Source organism: Manduca sexta, chromosome 9 (assembly GCF_014839805.1).
Source record: "Manduca sexta isolate Smith_Timp_Sample1 chromosome 9, JHU_Msex_v1.0, whole genome shotgun sequence".
NCBI classification, from domain to species: Eukaryota; Metazoa; Arthropoda; class Insecta; order Lepidoptera; family Sphingidae; genus Manduca; species Manduca sexta.
The window spans coordinates 4,605,804-4,627,354 of NC_051123.1; the positions used below are offsets into that span (position 1 = coordinate 4,605,804).

At 35.2% G+C, this 21,551-nt stretch overlaps 1 protein-coding gene across 1 annotated transcript in view; it reads left to right on the forward strand.

The window, feature by feature from the left end:
* The window catches only part of LOC115447471 (optomotor-blind protein), a 124,989-nt gene that overhangs the window by 39,337 nt on the left and 64,101 nt on the right, over nt 1-21,551 (forward strand). The window contains 2 exon segments of the mRNA XM_037436766.1: nt 14,361-14,474; nt 16,798-16,951. Coding sequence (XP_037292663.1) covers nt 14,361-14,474; nt 16,798-16,951 — 268 coding nt within the window.

Sequence of the window (21,551 nt, forward strand, 5' to 3'; positions counted from 1 at the left end):
TGTATTTTTGTTTGAAACATCTTTGTATAAACATTAGTGAAAATTGTTGCATATCTAAATATCTTTAAAGGCTAACTTTAAGACCTGTTCAAGATCGTGTCAATCGATTTTGATGAGACAGAAAGCATCCGGTAAGACTGTTTTAGCAAAACCATCAACGTAAAACTAATTAATCTCGTTGCCAATTTAAATTAACATATGTAGCCAAACAATAAATCGTGCGTCTTAAATCAGTTGACATGCGCAGTCAGGCCCCCAATTCCCAATTTTATCACGTCCAACCGTTCTCACTATGCCGGCATTGTGGACCCAAAGCACGTATATAGAGCGTTTTGTCATTGAATTCGTATATTTGTTTAATTGTTTACTTTCGAGTAATTATTGGCTAATTGGATCAAACGTTTGTCTTAGATTAGATTTTGGACGTGTCTTGCTTGTAAATTCTTGTGAGTTGGATCAGACTGTTTTGTAAAATAATTCGATTAAAGAATTTGGTCATAAAGTATTAATACTTTCCTCAGGTTTCAATATAATATTTTATTTGTATCGCGGAACCAACAGGCCGGCATAATTGTGACGACTGCCAAGGGGTAATCATATCTCGTCAGTCGATTCTATTGGACTCCATTCCACTTACCATCAGGTGTAGGATCATTTTTCCGTGCAAATAAAAAATGATTTACCAAGATCAATTCTAATCGTAATTTGCAGAACTGCTACAATAACAATAGTATAACATCTAACAGTACAATTTAATATAGCCTAACATGATTCTCGTAGTAATTTCTCAAAGTAATAAGAGTTCTGTTTCCAGCGCAACACACGCCTTTGGTTCTGTGCCAAACAATCACCCAATAGCGATGCTATTGTTCTTATGCTTTTACTAGATTTTGCACGCGAATTTTCCTGAGTTGATAACCATTGTAACATGACCTCTCTTTTGTATATTGACGTGTAGTCAAGTTGTATTTTATATTTAACTAATTTAGGACATTTTAATCGTAGTATTTCATTTTAAATGTTTTATCTCGTCAAAATTTGTTGGTGGACCGCGTAAGTGGCGAACAAGTTAATAAATTTTCCTGTATTATGACTTAAATATATTAATTTTAATTCGGCAGCGGCTTAGGTATTCCTTATTCATTCGAAATCGCATAAACTTGAGATGGAACAATAATATGTTTACAACGATAAAATATAATGATTTTTATATTTTTTTTTTATAACGGCACAAATGTTTCCCTGCACCTAATAGAGAAGTGAAGCCTAAAAGAATATCGAACACCTCAAAATGTCCATGGTTTCTCTCTTCCCTTCACATTGCTCTAAGCATCAACCAATGTCAATTTGGCTGGTATCACGTTATGTAGTACCCAATACATATAATAAAATTATAATGCTTTTAAAAACAAATATTTTCCACTCAAACTGTTTTTGATAGGCTTATCTGTTATAAAACAGGATATCATCTAGGAAATTAGATTCAATTTCTTCTTAAAATCTATGTTATGTGGATCTAAGCCAAAACCGTTTGCCAAGTTTTACTAAAATTAGTCCAGCGATTCCACTACTAGTGGTATTATTGTAGATCAGAATTTCTATAATTTAATAGTCTGGGTTTGAGGAATTATAGACCTCAAAAATAATCATAATAATTTAATTGTAATTTGGTATATACATATGTCATCTTTTATCGCGGATAATTGGTACTTACATACCTATTATCTAATGATATTCACCACAAATTTAAGCGACTTATAAATTATAATTTTTGAATTGATCTTTCTCCGGTCATGTTGACTTGCCGTCTCACCGGACTATTAGAGTGAAGGAACAGAGAGCGCACCTGTGTATTGCGCACACACTTGTGCCCTATAATATGTGCTGCATACCTGGCGAATCTCTGTTGAGATTAGCCGCTGCGCAGTGGCAAAATTCGGCTAAGAGGGATTCATTGATTCAATTCATAATGTAATCACAAATTAAACTAATTATTTATATCTACCAAACATGACATAAATAACTTTGTCATCATGTTTCTATAAGATTAAAATTCCCGGGCTTTTACTCTTAATGCCGCCATATTAATTCTAAAAATACGTTACGACTCGCCACTAAAATCACCCTTAACAACAAAACAGTTCTCAATAATTTCGTCAAGTCTTCAACCGAATGATTATTCATGGGTTATCGTGATCTCGCGACATGACAGCGACGCATGTTCGACTTTTTGTCGCAGCGACTAATCGCCACTTGTCGCGGTACACTCGATCAAACGGACCGCTGTATTTTTTATTGGATAGCAGGTTTATTGATTATTGTGATTAATTTTTGGGTTGTTGAGTTTATTGTGATCTGTCTTCGCTACATTTAATATTAGAGGTGAAATAATAAATATGTTTTTATGTAATTGAGTATTACAGAATTGTCTAGTAGTATTGCTAGTATTTGTAAAGTCACTTTAAAGGCCTAAAGGACAAATTGAATTTTAGTACCATATGGATAAATTTATAATATCAGCCCTGTATCATATGCCGTCCCACTGGCACGGGCCTCCTCTACTTCTGAGAGAGATTAGGCCTTAGTCCACCACGCTGGCCTAGTACGAATTGGTAGACTGCACATACCCTTAAAATACCTATGGAGAACTTCTCAGGTATGCAGGTTTCCTCACGATGTTTTTCCTTCACCGTTAAAGCAAGCGATAATTCACAAAGAATACACACATAATTTTAGAAAAGTCAGAGGTGTGTGTCCGTGGAATTCGAACCTTATCTTATGGATAATGTTCGTGAAATATTTTAAAATAATCACTTCATATTATCACAACATATTCTAAGACACTCAATATGCCAATAAATATTATTAGTGATGCTTTGTAAAAACATTCGCAAAGCTATGCTTAGTTAAAACACAAATTTACTCGATCAGCTGTAAGTCAAAACCCGCCATCTTGCCTTTTAATAAAGTTTAAACTAGGAACCGGTGATGTTTTTGACAGCTATTTAAGCAATTCTTAATCACCTCTTAACGCTAAAACAAGTTTATAAGACTGTATATTTTAATAAAAACAAACAACTGACTGCAATAGCCGAAACAAATCAAACAATCGAAACGAAACTTGACAAACGTCAAAGAATTACCCAGAGGTAGAGTTTACCGCGGGCCAAGGTTAATTCCACATAAAAAACCACAGGATGGCAGGTGGACCGAGGAACGGTTTTTGTTGGGCCAAACGGGCGCCCGGTCTAGGGCTGTCACTTGACAGACCGGGATTTTAGTCTTGATTTTGGAAAGAAAAATCTGACTTTTCTAGAAATTATGTGTGTATTCTTTGTGAATTATTGCTTGCTTTAACGGTGAAGGAAAACATCGTGAAGAAACGCATACCTGAGAAATTCTCTATAGGTATTTTAACGGTGTGTGAAGTGTAACAATCCGCACTAGGCCAGCGTGGTGGACTAAGGCCTAATCCCTCTCAGTAGTAGAGGAGGCTCGTGCCCAGCAGTGGGACAGTATATAATACAGGGCTGATATTATTATTATAATCTAGGAGCAGTTTTATTGGTCGTAACATTTAAGTTACTAAATGATTAATAATATTGTCAGCCCTGTATTATATAAAGCCCAGTGCTGGCCACAGGCCTCCTTTACTACTTAGAGATATTAGACCTTAGTCCACCACGCTTAGTGCGGGTTGGTAGACTTTATATACATTCGAAATTCTTGTGGAGAATACTCAAGTTGATTTCCTCACAATATTTTACTTTCACATAAATAATGGAAAACTTGATATTTATGGAATAATCTTGATGAAATCTTAGCTACTAGTTACAGTTTAGTAAATAATAATATTTAAATTATATTAAGCTGTATATAAAGTCCATTTTTATTAAAGCTGCTACCTTTTTAAACTAGTTTATTAGGACAAGATTTGTTAACAATGTTTTAAGTATTTAAGTGACAACCCTAACCGTTCGGGAACTCTTGCTTTTCAAATTAATTACAAGTTTGTAATTAAGAGCTGGCTATCGTCAGTTTGTGGATATTTTCGCTGGGAAGGTACCTGATATTTTGTACTGGATCGACCACCGTACATGGTAAAAACCTGTCATTGCTCGTTGAGTTGCGTTCCAGTAACCGGTATGCCACAGGCCGGCATAATTTTAGCGATTGTTGCGCGATGCACGTCTACACTCAGTCATTATTATAATTGGAAATATAGTTTTGATAAAAATATAGTCATTTAACCTATCCTACTAGTAAATAATTTTATATGGATTGTACCTTCAATACATATGCATTTTGTCGACTCCATTCAAAAAGTTTATCTATTATAAATATTCTTGAATAAAATGAAGTCTATAGCATTGCGTATTGTAGCTTTCTATTAGTGAAAAAAAAATCAAAACAGGTTTATTAGTTATATATTCGCGCATTTAAACAAAGTCTTCAAGTTTATATTATTATAGAATGATTTCATTGCTTTTAACATATGAATACTATATTATATTACAACACATTTTATTCCTCCATGTTGAAGATTTACCCCCTTATTCATAGACGTTTTTTATCTAAGGACGGAGTAAAGCTGTGATAACAAGTCTGTTTCCCAGTGCTGACGGCATGACAGCCCTCGCAGTGCGTAGACATAGGGCCGTTGTGATTGGCTAATATTGAGATACAACAATATTAGCCAATCACAAAGGCCCTATGTCTGTTTCTCAGTGCCGTTGGGCACTGAAAAACAGACTTGTTATCACAGCTTTACTCCGACCTTAGATAAAAAACGTCTATGAATAAGGGGGAAAATGTTTTGTTAATGACGTTAATAAAAATATCATAGAGATAGCTAAATGATTTATGTTCGAGTTTTTTTAAACGTGCACGGAATAGTGACCCTGCTCCTGATGGTAAGTGGAGTAGGTCTAATAGAATGTCGACTGACGAGAGATGATTACCCCACGCAGTCGACACAATTATGCCGGCCCTGTTGGAATCATTGGAGTTGTACCATGCCGGTATTAAAGCTAGAATAATAGCAAATTGCTTTAATTCATTTTATATATAATTCTATTCATAAAAAAATATAGTTTCAGTATATCCAATTCAGTCACTATTTCAAAACAACAGATTCTTGATTTTTAGCTATCTGAAGCACTCGTTATCCATCGCCTTAAGGCCCTAGATTACTCCACTTCCCCGCCTTAACCATTCAACCGCTTAAGAAACCAAAGAGTTCATATTAAGAGTATCACAAACACCATTAGTTGGGAACAAAACGATATTATCACGGAGATACAGCGAGCCACCGCGCTAGGTGGCGCCGGGGCGTGCGGTTATCTTCATCGGACGGGGAAGCTGTGGAGTCGGTTTGTTTGTTTAGTTTTGGGAAAGTTCGTTTGTGTTTTAATAATGAAAATTAAAATTAAATCTATATCATGTTATTATCTACGCGTTGTTCCAGAACGTAGATAACTAAATGTTTTTTTAAAAGTGCAGGGATGATAATGATTTTCTGCATACAGAAAAGAATTGTAAGGAAATCTAAAATTGGTTTCGAGTTACTTATTATATATTGTATTTTTTTTGTGATGATAAGATTAACTAAGTGCCTAATAGAGGAATAGTTAGTAATAGGATAGTTAACTCTTGGTCTCTCGTGAATCGCCGGCGAGCCAAGACAGCTACATGACATTTGCGTGTGTCACGGGATTATAACCTTATATACTACATATATACTACATAATAAGGTTATTTTTCCGTCACACGCGTAGCTGTCAATGTTTGCCGGCAAACATTCAGCTACCTCACGGGTTAATACACAATAACCTATATGTATAATAATAAAGTATCATTGCAACATTTTATACTATTCGAATTATTTATCCAAATAAAAAAATACGTTGCAAAAAAGGTTTTTTTGAAAAAAACATAGTCCGTACGAGTTCCAAATTCAAAATAAAGTAAACAGCGTCGACTCTACGGCCGCTGTCGATTAGCCGCTACCGTCGTCGGCCGCAGACGATAACAGAAAACGAGATGACATCACTTTTTGTTAATCGTTATTTATTGTATTTTTTACTTGCTTTTACTCAAATGCCGACTTTTGTCTTAAATCACATTAGGCATAAACGTACGCCGACAACTTTTTTTTAAGTTCTATTTTTAAATGTTTCTTATGATATTGTCGCATGCATCTGCTGACTTTTGCTCAAATATTATCAAGATTGTTCAAGCACCTGCCATTTTTTTAGGTCGTGGATTAGATCGCAATAAAATAAGATAGCTTATATTAATTCGAAATATTAATTAATCGTTAAATATAAAAGCATGTATGAATAATTTTGACAAGTCATAAAACATAAATCCTATGGGTGTAGTAATTAAAGTAATGGGATGCTAAAAAGTCGTTTCAATTAACGTATTCCCGAATACAGAACGTAAGTTTTAACTTTTTTCGGAATAAACCATTAGAATATGAACTCAATGGTCTTGTCAAAATCAAAAGTGAACGAACAACATAAATAAAGCGTACGTTTACGAAACGTCTTATGAAATATAAACTTTCTTTGCCCCAATTAGAAATTTAATTTTCACGTCACAAATCTAAGTAAGGTGTTCCGTTAAATTCGACCGTTTCACGTTTTGTTAGAATTCTTTAATTATTTTTTTATTAATTAGCTAGATGTGTTCGGTAGCGGAATTCGGTTTATCTTTATAGCCGATCGGGGTTGTATGTTATTTGGGCACGTTGTGGCCTGTACCACACATGATGTGGGCGATACGCGTGCTGGATACGACAACGTGTGGTGCAGCTTTATAAATAATAAAAAAAAAAAAAAAAACAAATTAAAAAATCGAATGATTGCCAGTTAGAAACTATGTATAAATCTTTTTTTTACTCGTAAAGTGTAAAATGATTTTAAAAATAGAATACATAGTGGTTCTAATATTTGAGAATAAAAAATAATTATTTCATGTTACTCATGTACCGAAAGGGAGAAAGTGATACAATTGTAAAATTGACTAATTTTCCCATTGTGAATAAAAAAATATTAGCATAGATAAAATCTCATATTTTTTCCAAAGATCCAAGAATTTTCTAGAATCATTCGATCCACAGCTCATACTAAAACCACGCTCGAGGCGTCTCCATGAAACTTAACCTCAAATCTATGCCTCCGTTCCATAGATATTTGTTTAAGAATTTTAATTTGGCCAGTTCACGTCAGTTTTTTCCAACTTTTAATTATATTTACATCTGTTTGTACCGCGTTGTTTAATTCACCTTGTATGCTAATATAATTTCCTGGTTAACGCTATTTCTATTACAATAATTTGTTAATAATGCAAATTAGATAGTCGTAAACTATTTCCAACTTTGTGTACATTGCGATAATTAAAATTTAGAAATTATCGTGTTCTTTTTTTGCGTTAAGTTTTTGTTGAGTGTAAGTGTTATTTTAACAGTATTTATTTCATTTTATATGTTATTTCGGTTTCTTTAAAAAAATATAATAAATTTTAAATTCTTACTATAATTTAAATTATGAATACAAGCATTTTGTTTGAGTAATATTCTCAAAAAAAGAAATAGCTACGTTCAATCAAATACAGCATAAACTCCGCTCTTGTTAGAAAGTCAGTTTTAAACCGTAACGTCAATAAAATAAAACACATATTATTATGTAACCAACACTATAAAATTCTAAGATCCGGTGTTCTCAAAATGTTGTCGCTGTTAGAGAAACAGCTTGACCTTTCTGTTATTAGCGCCTACTCGTATTAGACAGGTCAACTTATAATGGTTTTACGAGACAGTCACATTTGTTCCCTTATTTCACATTGTAAATGCGGCTAAGACTTGCACATTAAATTGCATCATTTTCACAAAAAAACATATAACTGAACTGTAACACGAAATGTAAAAAAGGGTGTAAAAACTCCTTTCCTCGGCCTTTCTCGTGCGAAGTGTAAAAAGTTAAAGAGGTATTTACATTTGTAAACTCATCAGCAGCAACGCAGTGTGCCAAGTCACGTACGGTTAGTGTCATCGCGCCGTAACAGTCTGCCTCCATTACTAAGGAAACTGGCGCTTGCCAGTTTAATACCGACCGTATATTCGTATGATAGAGTCGGAAATGAGTTGGGGTGGAAAGCAAAGAACCGCCAGGAAAGTGAATACTCCTTTGACTAATTAAAGGTGAAACTATGTAGTTATACAATTCTAAAACGATTATCTGATGGGAAGCCTGCGTGGATATGTTCTTGTGAGGTATGGCGTTTTTCAAACGGCATGTAAGGTACCTAAAGTATTGCGAATATTTACAATTCACTGCTATGTAGGTGTCCAATTTTCTTAATCATAACAATTTTTCCGCTAAAATCATCTTACAAATGTTGACGTGTCATTTTTGTCGCTTGTTTAGGCTGGAGATATATTTAGCTATGCGAAAAACCGTGTTACTTGCATCAAAGCATCGCATTTCGGCTTAACCGACTTATACATGTGACAAGTATTTTTATTTGGAATCGTTGAGCAATTTTCGTTGCCGTCATGTTTTAAAAAACTCAATTCGCGTTTTAGTATTTTTTGCCTACATAACTACATTACCAAAATGTTTCCTAAAATTTGCTAACTTACATGATCAAAAATTGTGCATTTTTTAATTATCACGTGAAAATAAACAGCATTGATTTCCCGTGTAATACACTTACCATAGAAGTGAGTCTATGCGGTGTCGGATGCGCGTGAAAGACGACCTGGCTTGCAGACCGGTGGCACCGCACACTGTTACCACATAATTTACGGAGATTTCGCGTACTCATTTACTGAGGAATTGTACTTTAGCTATCAGCAGCGAAGCGTCCATACAATCTGATTCCTACCGGCTTCAATTTAAGGTTTATTTACGTTTGTCATAGTTTTTGTTTTCTGTTAAATTGACCACGATATATTTAACAAGGCAAAGTATTTTTGCCTCGGCTTACCTTTTAAAAAATTTCACCCTTCGCCACTGTTAGCTATTATCAGTCTTATAAACTTGTTTTAGCGTTAAGAGGTTAAGAATTGCTTAAATAGCTGTCAAAAACAGCACCGGTTCCTAGTTTAAACCTTGAGGCAAGATGGCGGGTTTTGACTTACAGCTGATCGAGTAAATTTGTGCTTTAACTGAGCATAGCGTTGTGAAATTTTTATAAGACTATATTAATAAAATTTTATATGTATTGTTTAACTTGGATAATAAATATTGAGATTTTTACATGGCCCCTGGTTAATGAAATAAGGTCCAGATCAATTGTCGAGTTATGAGAAACGATTAGTCCTAACCATTCGACATAAATTTAAATCCAAATTAGCTTAAAACGATTTTTAATATTTCAATATAACGTTTTTTTAGTCTGGGTATGTACTACTTGCTGTATAGTTTAATTAAATTAGTACTTTATTGAATGCATCCTATATTCTATTGTACCTCATCGTTGCTATAAGGTTTTAAATCCAATAAATTCCTCTCTTCTTCTTCATAATATAGCGATGCATCGTCTTTGTAGTTTTTCATTCTATTAGGATACGTGGTTATCTGTGTCTTTCTTGTTGGTTTAGAACTATTGCAAACCTACTACAATGTAGTGGGACAAGTAAAAGATACTTTACCGTAGTTTTCATAGCACCTTCTCTTTCCTTGTATACAGTTTTAACAAAAATGACAAATTACATTTTAAATATACTATCAAATTGCAATAACGAATTGCCTGTTAATAAAATGTTCCCCTCAAAATAACGGGAAACAAATCCAAAAAACAAATAGCTCCTAACATTGTTAGCCAACAGATCAGCGTTTAAAGACTCAGTGCTACCGGCCAGCACTTCGCTCGAAGCCGCAAGAATGCGTCAAAGTGTGAGCAGATGCGCCACCCGCCACCCCTGCCGCAGCACTTTTAAAAGGAATTCCACCCCCGCCCTGCCAATTAATGACGAATGCAAACGTTAATTCAAATGGGATGTTAATTAATAGTTTTTTAAAAGGTTACTTTTGACTACGGTTTTTCGATGATAATTGTTTTGGATTTGGTGTTTGTGGGAATTTTGGGATGGTTTTGGTAATGTGAAATAGTAACACAGTTATATCAATTAATAATGCTAAAATATAATCTAAAATATGGTATCTAAAATCATTACAATGCTAGCTTCTAAACTCTAGTAGATAGTTAAACATTTTGACTGCATATCTTTTAACATTGTAATAAAATGAAATAACTGAATTGACATACCTACGTATGTCTCTCGGCAAAAATCTTAGACTCATAATGAAAGCACACTAGTAACACACTAAGATTAATGTTTTCGGTATAAAATTACGATTATAAGATATTATTCATGATAATAAGCATTTTATTTCTTGCTTAACCTACAGTGAATACTTTTTTTATAATAATATGCTTTCCTAATTAATCCTCATTAAAAATATTTTTATTCTGATATTTTATTTGCAAGTACCCTTCTATAGATGAAGGCCTTCTCCAAAGAATGTATGTCACTTCTCGACCTTTTTTATTATTAATATAAAGCTAAAATTCAATACATCATCTACAAAAACAATTCTCTCAAAAATAGCATATTCAAAGAAAAGTAAAACAAAAGAGCCAACTCACCCTCCACTTCTTACTAATAAATTACAAATTCGATACGCAAACACGGCCGGCATAAATCGAGCAATCAATCATCTCTAATTAATTGCTCAAGCAGCCGTTGTCCACTTATCGCATGTATAATTAGGTACAACAGTAACCCTTCAGAGTACTAGAATTCTTGAGTTAGCGTGATCTATCGCGTGAACTTTGACTCCCATCTGTGAGTCATGGGTTCGCTTGCTCTAGTTCAGCGGGTTTTAATGATGAAAATCATCTTGTACTTAGTATATTATAAGAGTTTTAGTTATTTTTTCTGTGTGGATAATTTCCTAAAATGGCCGAGTTGTGCTGATAGGATATATTATATCCTCCCGGATACCGACCACTGTACACAAGGTGTTAAACGAACCGTTGTGTCTACTGCCAAGGGGTAATCATCTCTCTTCAGTCGACATTCTATTGGACTTCACTCCACTTACCATCGGGTGCACTAAGTTCACTTTACCGTGCACATTATACGTACTTATTAATTCTGTGTTGTACAATATTTCAAATGTATTTTTATCTAAAATTTTATATAACACACTCCAAAGATTCGGACCCCAAAATTCCAGACACCAAAAACAACTACACCTACATTATAGATGAAAAAAACTAAGGCCATTGCACTAGAGTAATAAAACTAAGACAACATTAACGTAAACAGTAGCATGGATCGTAAAATGCAAAAAAACACGTGTTTTGGAGAACACGAAGGTTCAACGGACCTATTGAATTAATATTCTTCTTGAGTATTCTAGACTGACGTGAAGGGGTTTTAGTAAACACTAACAGTTCGTCTACATCCGCTTGGGTGTCCTAGTCGAACTTTCATGAGATGAGATCTGCAACGTATTGAAGGTCATACTAAACGGGGATATGCTACATCTGATTTTATCAACCGGATTTTGAGATTGTGGAGTAATTTTATTAAATTCAATTGATCTATACGCTTTGATTGCGAAATATTTGATTTGATTTAGTAGTTTGTACGCCGGTTCTGAAGAAACAAAGAATTTAAGAAATATATCGGTAAGGAATGAATTTAAAAACTTCTACCAATAAAAGAATGACTGTGAATTTAGAACAGCAGATGGCACAAAAGGCTCAAACTACCTTAACAGAAGTGTAAATGTGTCCAAATAAATCCGGTTCCAACAGGCCTGCATAATTATATCGACTGTCGAAAGGTAATCTTTCGTCAGCCAAAATTCTATTGGATCCTACTCCACATAACATCTCAAAAAAATAAGTACATAGGTTCTCTTTTACAGTAAACTTGATACGTAAAACAAATATGAGTGGTAATAAAGGTCGAAATAAAATCCAAAACAAAGCAGAAGTAGCGTTAATACCTTCGAATTAAACGGACAGCCGACCTTTTCAATGATGACCGTTAAATCTTTATTCTTTCTTTGCCAATAAATCTATAAATAAAATTCTTTTTATCGCCTATTTAGCGTGGACGGTCATAAATCGTGGCTGACTAATGGACATCATTTGAGACGATGAATAAAACCATTAAAATTGGCACAAAAACCTTAATCAATGGAGTTCGCTTGATCTTATTTTGTTAAGACTCAATTACTGGATTGTGGAATTAAATTAATTTACGATGTGAAATAGTATCGAAATAATTCAATTAGAAGTTAAAATGTTCTTTCAAAGATAATCTGTAATGGGGATTCGTGGGAAACAATATAAGTAGCTTAATTAGTTCACATATTATTTATTATATTACTTATTTTACTAAATATATTATCACTCCACAAAGCTCGAGAATCAGAGACAACATCACATAGATTCCTAATTTCAAAAGACCCAAATCCCAAACCAGCACTACATTTTAATGTAGCCATTTTGATACGCACAAATCACAACAAGGAACTGCTGTTAATTTGTGTTGCGCATTTGGTATTCCTGACGACATGTCCACGGCACAACATACATCAGCCAGCCGGCACTGAGTGCATCACGTATGTACTATAAATAACGTGCCTAATGAACGTTAGAGTAGAGGCTGATTGCGACATGTGGACGGATTTGGATTTGGACCTTGTAGATCTGAAATCAGGATCTGTTATTGCAGTTTCATTTGAGAGATCTATTGAAACATCGTTGATTTTGCTTATTGACTATCATGTGTAACAGACGTAATAGGAAATTAATCAGGAATATTAAAAATGCTGTTATGTTCTATTAAATAGCCCATATCCGTTAAAACTTGATTGTCTTCTCCAAATATTTCTATTTCTCTTTTTGTACGTTTATGATGAACTAGGTGGTGGTGAGAATCATAATATCTAGGTATTTGTAACTCTTTTATACGTATAGGAATTGGTGGATCTACTCTAAATACTTAAGATACTTACGAACATCCTTTTTTTTTGCGTGGAAAAATCGTTTGTCGCTTCCACTTGGAGGGTGAGTGGAATGATTATGTTGGTTTAACCAGTCCTACGGCCCAATGTCAGCACTCAGGAGTAAACATCATCCGAGCGAGCATTGGACCGAGTCCCTAACCCCTGTATTCCCTACACCGGCATATCAACCAAAACCCGCGGCCTTCTTCATCATCGTCATCATCATTCTTCATCATACGGCACTAATAAATATCCTGAGAATTACAATTGAGAATAAACTAATTTAAATTACATAAACAAATCTCAACCTTATCTGTTCTTACTAGTCTAGCTGCTACGACCATATGCACTGAATCTTAAATACCAAATTTGCAAAGACAATGTATTAATTGGAAAGTCTAATTACCATCGTCTGTCCGAATACTATCCTGATTCAGTTCTACACATTGATTACTAAATACGGTCCAGTTTGCAACTATGTGTTTCAAACTTGGCACGCACTAGCATATCTATCTAGTTTCCTTATTTTCGGTGCATTGCATGTTTATGTTCTTCGTAAACATTTCCTTATGTATTTGTTTCAATTTGATCCAACGTTGGCTAATTTAGATCATGTGTGACCAAGGTTGCATGACTTAGAGAAATTACCGTAAATCATTTCGTGTATTTATCCTTATTCAATTTCCAATCTGTCACTATCATAAAGGTATTTTAAATCTATTTTTCTAGAACTGGTCATTAATTGGTTTAATCTCTTCTTCTTATTCTAGCAGGAATAAGTTTCATACCTTTTTATTAAGTACTCAATTTGTATGTATTCCGACTAATTAAAAATGTATCCAGTATTGATTTAGAATTGTACTAGCCGCGTAGTTTACGAGATTATACTGCTCTCAGTTGAACTCATGTAACCCGTATGGCAGATCCATATCGAACATCTGCTCCATACTTTCTACTAAACATTGCAGAATTTAAGTAAATGGTAAGTGATTCAATAACAGCTACGCCGTGTGACTACTGACGAGGCTAAACTTTATAAACGGTTCCATATAAAACGTGATGTTAGTTTTCTGTAAACTGCGTGGATGGTGACGAGCAACGGCGACCTTTGTTAATCCGAAGCGAAATATCTGACATTCGAAATTTAAAATTGATCGTATTAACGGACCATTTCAAAATTCAAATTTGGATTTCGGAAATTTCGCTTCGTATTTGATTTGTTTTTACGTGTACTTTGCAGCTAACCTCTAAAATCAAGATTTGGCACCCGTCCTACAGATCTCTATCTTCCGCCACGTCATAGATTATTCCAATTTACAGACAAATGTTCCCACAAATGAAGTTCCGCGTCTCCGGATTGGACGCGAAGGCCAAATACATCCTCCTGTTGGACATTGTCGCTGCAGATGACTACAGATATAAGTTCCACAACAGGTAGACTTACATTCATTGCCTGACGGACAGCACTGCCAACAATCCCCCACATCAGACCGTCAATCTGGCACGATCAGGCCAGCTTGACGGTCCACCATTAGATATCATGTTGATTGGAGATCATTGCATTCTAACAAAGATCCGTTAACGCTTGTTTTCATTTAGCTTGTGATTCTACCCACGCAACGCACTAGTTCCCATCATGAAGACCATTACGGTGCGTTCGTTAATTACGCCTAAACAATTTGTACGAAACACGCTTCGTTTAAGGGCAACGACATCGCGACAAGTGAGCCGGTATCGTGCGATTAAGGATTCAACTCGCATCCAATGGGTAATATCATTAAAATATCTTTGTCTCAAACGCCGCAGCGGTGTGTAAAAAGCCGCGCCGACACCAGAGGTGAGAAATGCCGCCGCGTACTTTACTCCACCCAAATTAACCTAATTTGGGATTAAATGCGGCGATGTGTCTCCACAAAAACGCGGTAGAATCTTCCGGGTAGTTCGCATCCCTCGGGGACCGCGATCATCGTTTGATTGTGTACATTGTTTGATTCCCGATGACAAGCGCGATATCGGGCCGCGGTCGGACGCTCTCAAACCCGCCGCGCCGCTGGTTTGGCAACGAGGTGCGAGCGATAAACTTCGATTTAATATCCGTTAATTAATCCGAGCCGAGCATACCGGCCGAAATGCGAGTGACTCAGCCGTGCACCGACAAAGGCGCCGACTAGCGCCGTTAATATGCTAATTAATTATTACAAATCTCTGTTACATAAATTACTTAACAATTACCCGGTCGGATGTTTCTAAACCTGAATCGTTTTTGGATGTCGCGCGATGTTCGGCATGTTTATTCGTGTAGGGCATTCGCTCACGCGTGCGGTGCGGGGCGCGGACACAAAACCGCACAATGGACGCGTACGCCATTTTCGGCCGTGTATGGCGGAAACACTTTTTTGTCGTGCATATTTCGTGACACCCCATTGATGCGAGGGCCGCGGCGACGTTCCGCTCCCACATAGAACACAATCTAATTAACACGCCAGATCACAAGCTAAAGCGTTCGTACACGACAACGTACAAAAAAGTGAAACTAGTCCAACGGCATGTCTCAGAATCGACGTGATGTCAAATCGTTGTCGCAAAGAACGAGTCCCAACCCATGTTTTCTCTCGTGTTGCTTGCAGACGTATGTTTCCTGCCTACAAAGTTCGCGTTTCTGGTCTTGATAAAAAAGCAAAGTACATTTTGCTAATGGACATCGTAGCTGCCGACGATTGCAGATACAAATTCCACAACAGGTATAAATAAAGAAATAACGCTGAGGAATTAAATTAAAATAAGAAAGTAGACGTGACGGGTTGACCAATTAGTTATCTTATTTTAATGTAATTCGGACTATGAAGGCAAGAAGCATGCGCGTATTTAGTGTGAAGCAGAGATCTGCGTGGCTAATGTCTTTAGTAATTAGGAAGATCTCTCAATACCGGATAATCTTGCATCCATCCTAGCTTATCTCTAATGGTGAGTTTGCACGCAGATCTCTTTACATTCACGTTTCACTAATTATAGCTACTTCATATATCGCTTGTACACCGCTGTTAGCATAATATACTCCAGCATGAATGTCACCGATATGAAATATTGCATGAATTCACACGCTTTTTAGATGATAGTAAGTTTTTAGGAAATATTGAGCACCGATTGAGAGTGGATACTTATTTCATTCGGGGCAAATTATATTTCCTAAACTATACCCACTGGCTGGAATTTAATTTTTAAATTTTTGAATGTGAATTTTAAAAATGGAATTTCATAATTATTGGTAATTTTGTGTAAGGGAATTTCATTATACAGCTTAAACATGGTGTATTTAAAATAATTTGCTTTTCGAATATAATATTGTCTATGATTTTACTAAAATTGACAACATTTTCAAAGTGATATAGAAGGAAGTAATATCGCCAAGGAATTATTAAAGCAGTTAAAGGCAATCTCTTTACTTGAAAGCCGCCGAGCACTCACATACTACAAATAAGAGTTTAAAACGTTCAACTGGTTGTATAAATTTAATATACTTTGATTTTATGTTATTTTTGTTATTTGCCTATCCCGAAGTATATCTCATGCAATAATGCTAAAGCTTGCGTTATCGAAATAAAATATGAAAATGCGATCATATTTGATTCAAAGGCAATTTTGATATTAGAATTGCATCTCGTATTTCATGTAACGTAATAAAATTCTGCTATATTTACGATAAATCAAGTTTATAGTTCTACGTGTACCCTATATCTTGTGGTTTTTGTTCCCGGAGTCGATGGATGGTTGCGGGCAAAGCCGACCCTGAGATGCCGAAAAGAATGTACATACACCCCGACTCGCCGTCAACGGGCGAGCAATGGATGCAGAAAGTTGTCTCCTTCCACAAATTGAAATTGACGAACAACATCAGCGACAAACACGGTTTCGTGAGTACCTATGTTTAATAACCGCTCTTGGAATCGGCAAAGTCAAACCTCTTTTCAAATTTAAAAAATAAAACGAATTGTGTTTGGCTGGAACATCTGCCAGGTCTCAAGTTTAATTTAAATAAAGAACACTATGGTAGACTTTGCCGAATTCAAATATCGATTGCTTTTTATGTCACGTGTTGTCCAAACTAATAACAGTACTTAAACTAAAACCTACAAAAAATATGAAAAGTAGCGACCCCCGATTATTTTTTCATCATGGCAACAAAAAGTTTTATAATGTGAGTGATATTATAATTAAAAAGATGTTTTTTTGTGGCCGGGACCCCTCGCGGCGGTCTGCGGGGGCGCATTGTGTACGATACGCCTATTACAGCTATTTATATTGGGCACCCATCATCTTATGCCGTTTAGTAGCCTTTCAATAGATTAGTACCGTTCTTAATTTTGTTGTCGAGGAGATGGGTCGATAATAGATGTTTATTTTGTTCTTTTTATAAATTGAATATGAACCTTGGTGTGTTATAAGCGTGGCGAATAACTATAGCAAGCATTATTTATGGATCTAAATATTAAATAGACTATAGAAAAAACGGTTACTAATTCAAGCAAAAATATTAAATGGCTCTTTAGACTTGAAATTGCTATAAAAAATCTTCATAATATTTCACAAGGCATACCTAAGAAATCCCTACAAATAATATACTGTACTATTTCTACCGAATTCGATGTCTCAAATCAGTCCAATGATCGTCTTTAACAGTAAATAATTACGGGCCACACAAAAACGGCAATTAACACTGGGAACAATCGCAAATGAAATCCATACAAAAAGTCAAGTCCAGTTTCTTTAAAAAAACGCTACCGAAAACGAAAGCCGCTTCGAGTAACACAATACGCTTGGGCGAGTTTACATGACCGCGATCCAATCATAGATAAGGAATTGTTTTTTTTTTAATTCACGTTTGTTTTTTCCCGCCGTTTTTTATCGTGTCAGCTCTTTTGTCTTTGACGAGGGACGTGGGTAATTGAAATAACGACGGTCGCCGGCCGGTATGCATAGAATTTTGACAACAGCTGATACCGAGTGATATATTTTTGTGTTTTCGAACTGTCATTTCGTGAATTTAAAATATACAGGTTGTAATGACAAATGCGAGGTGCGTTTCTGTTTTTTTGGGTACGGATGTCTTCATGTTATGAATTGCATATCTCATGGAATATTATAAATGGCGGTTTCGGAATGTATTTTTGTGACTCAGTGTGCGGAAATTATTATTTTATCTAATCTTTCAAAATATTATTCCTAAATTTATTATTAATATTTTAATCATGATTATTAAACGAATAACATTGATCATGTTTCTTTACACGTAAGAGGACAGCGTTTGAATTATAAATATAAAATAACACATAATTTATTAGCATAAACTTTTTCCTTTATCAAACAGCCATGTTTATTTCTTTTTCTCGTAATTCCAAATTCGAAATTAGACTACGCAATAATATAAAGTCTTATTCACCACACACATACATAAATAAATATAACACAAAGTATTGCACAATAAATTCTTACCTATTGATTCAATATTTATGTATGAACAATGATCTCGAATGTTTTGATGCATACCTCACTCTAACAGTTTATTTAAAATGCGTGAAATTCTTCACTGATTGGCCAATTATGGAAATACAAGATAAATTAACAATCAGGAACAAGTTTTTTTGTTTTTTTAACAATTTACAGCGGTAAATTATTTTTTATATGGTATCATAGGCAATATCGCGGCGTCCAAGACTTTTTTGATGTGTTGATTGAAGAATTAATTGTCTATGATTAAAGGTGCGGCGCCTACCGTCTATCTAATATTTATTGCGCAAAAAAAAAGTGGTAACCCTGGAACTGAGCATACGTATAGATAATGAACTTTTATTTAAACGTTTACACTAGACAGTCTTATTTATGAATGAAATAAATGTCACTTAGTACAATATAAAAATCGTTTATAAAAAATATGCCATATAAATACTGGATAATGACTTTCATACATTACCTAAACGTTTAAGGTATTCTTTACATTGCCCAGGCATTGCATAGAATATCAGATTATATGGATTGCCAATAACATACAAATATAAATCATAAGTTCATTGAATGTCAAAATCGCTAATGTTTAGCAAATATGTATCTTACATCACATTATTTAAAGTTAAAACTTGGTTATTAGCGGTACTTTAATGTATACGAACATCAGTGGCTGTCAATGACGTACTGACGTTTTCCTGTGTTTTTATAAAAAAAAAACAGCATGTATGTGACATAGTGACAGATACTGATTCGAACAAGTTGGATGAGCTTCCTTTTTTACTGTTTTCCATAACATGACCACTACAAAGTGTTATAATATCTGTGGTTAGTAGGTATTTATTATTATAGTTCCAATAAAGTACTGCGTTAGAGTATTTGTGAGAATAAGTGATTTTAAAATGTTATAATTTTTTTTAAAAGTATTTGCAGTATCTATTGGCGCGAATGATCGACGTCAAAATTAAACAAGTTTTCGGAATTTATTTCTAAATATTTACATCGTTCATTGGATGTCATTCACAAAAGTTATGCACAAAAAATGTAATACATAATATACCCTTTGGAATATAGTAAGTACGAGTACAGAAATGTATATCTACAATATGGCATGTTTTTATTGTCATTACATTCCCAAGTCAATGGATCCGGCGTCAACAGCCTACCAAATCTGTAATTGTCTCTAGGCCGATAATAAAACTCCTTAACCTTTCGCTCTGCGGCCAAGCCATGAATCAAATGGAAGCCAGTTCAGATATATTGCCCACAATCGTGATTATTTACAACACCCTGTGTTATGTACAGGCTGCGGCGCTTTTACGACACTGTTAACGGCTGCTATGAATTGGCGCTCCGTCAATTATAATGACATATCAAAATGTTTAACGATCGCAAAAAGCGTTTAATAATTTTATTGTTTATAACCGCTAAGGTTTATTTGATGCCTAAGTGTGGACGCGGATTTTTATTTCTTTTTTATTTTCGGCCAGTGTCAGTTTTAATTCCTTTTTTGAATTTTATGTAATGGAATTAGTCGTAAACATTTTCAATGTTGCCAAGTAGGTGGTATATCGATTTTAATAAACAGCTATAACCAATATTGATACGTCCACGCCAAATAGAAGGCCATCAGAACTAAAAAAATAATGCAGTCAGACAACCGTGAAATCTTTTTTGTAGGCACGCTAATAGGCACCAGTTGTATCAGCTACCACAATAGACCCACCGGGGGCGTAAGACGGCCAAAAGAACCGAAGTACCGTCTACTTTTAATTGTGTAAAGGTAATCTCCTGTCGGCATTCGAGCGAGTAATTCTCAAGCATTGTGGCCGCACAGCTGCGGTGCAAAAAATGGTAAACATGAAGATTATGTTGCTCCTGTATTGTTAGACTCTCAGCTTCGAGTGCTTTATTTAAATCTCGTAGTTTTCGTATCTTGCCTTTTGGCTCATATACAGGGGACTACTGTTATTTTTTATATGCTGGTGCAAATGACTTAGAGCCTTAATAATAGACCAGAATAGCAACTCAGTATCACTCTGAAATGCAATATCAACTGAGTTGTCCAGTTAGAATCAATATCTTATTTTATGTGCTGGTGCGAATATGACTTAGGGCCTTAATAATATACCAGAAGAGCTACTCGGTATAGCTCTTAAGTGCGATATCAACTGAGTTGTTAAATTAGATTTAACATCTTAATACCGTCGCTATTTCATAAACAGATATTAATATCTCAAATAATATCTTAAGTTGATAAGCATAGGATTTTGACAGCTGCGTTTTCTTAATTAAAACTCGCCTACTCAGCTGACAACAGGCGCTTAAATCTCAAGTTTTATTTATTAATTAGTTCTACACGTTAAATGTCCACTTAAGATTCTACTCAAAGGTGAGATCAGTTAATTAACACAGCACTTAATTTAATAATGTAAACCTGACCTTAGTTACAAAACGTACTAGTTGAAACAAAAATACTACACACAGACATTCAATATTTTTTATTATTTGAATGACGCTCACCGTTCGCCTGATAGCAAGCGATACCCCCATAAACATTACAAACACCATCCAACACGAATTACAAAGTAATGTTTGGGATTCCACTGTCGCCATCCTGAGACATGAGATGTTAAGTCTCATTATGTCCAGTAGTTACACTAGCTACAATGTCCTTCAAACCGGAACACAACACTACACATTGTTGCTTGGCGGCAGAAGACATTGCGGTGGTTACCCAGACGGACTCTCACATATGAGAGACCTACCACAAGTTTTCATAACAGACAGGCGATAAATTTCTTTAGTATATCCTATAAAGAAGGGCTAAATTCGCAACACTACTAACCCGAAACACCCACTCGTTGCCGACCCACTGCGGAAACAACGCTTCTCAGACGCACTTGAGCGCGGACGGTGCTCTTACTGCCATAATTTCGGCTCCAGTCACGTTTCTATGTCTAGTTTGGATGCTAAATATTTAGAGCCTTAAATTAAGATACTAGTTTTATT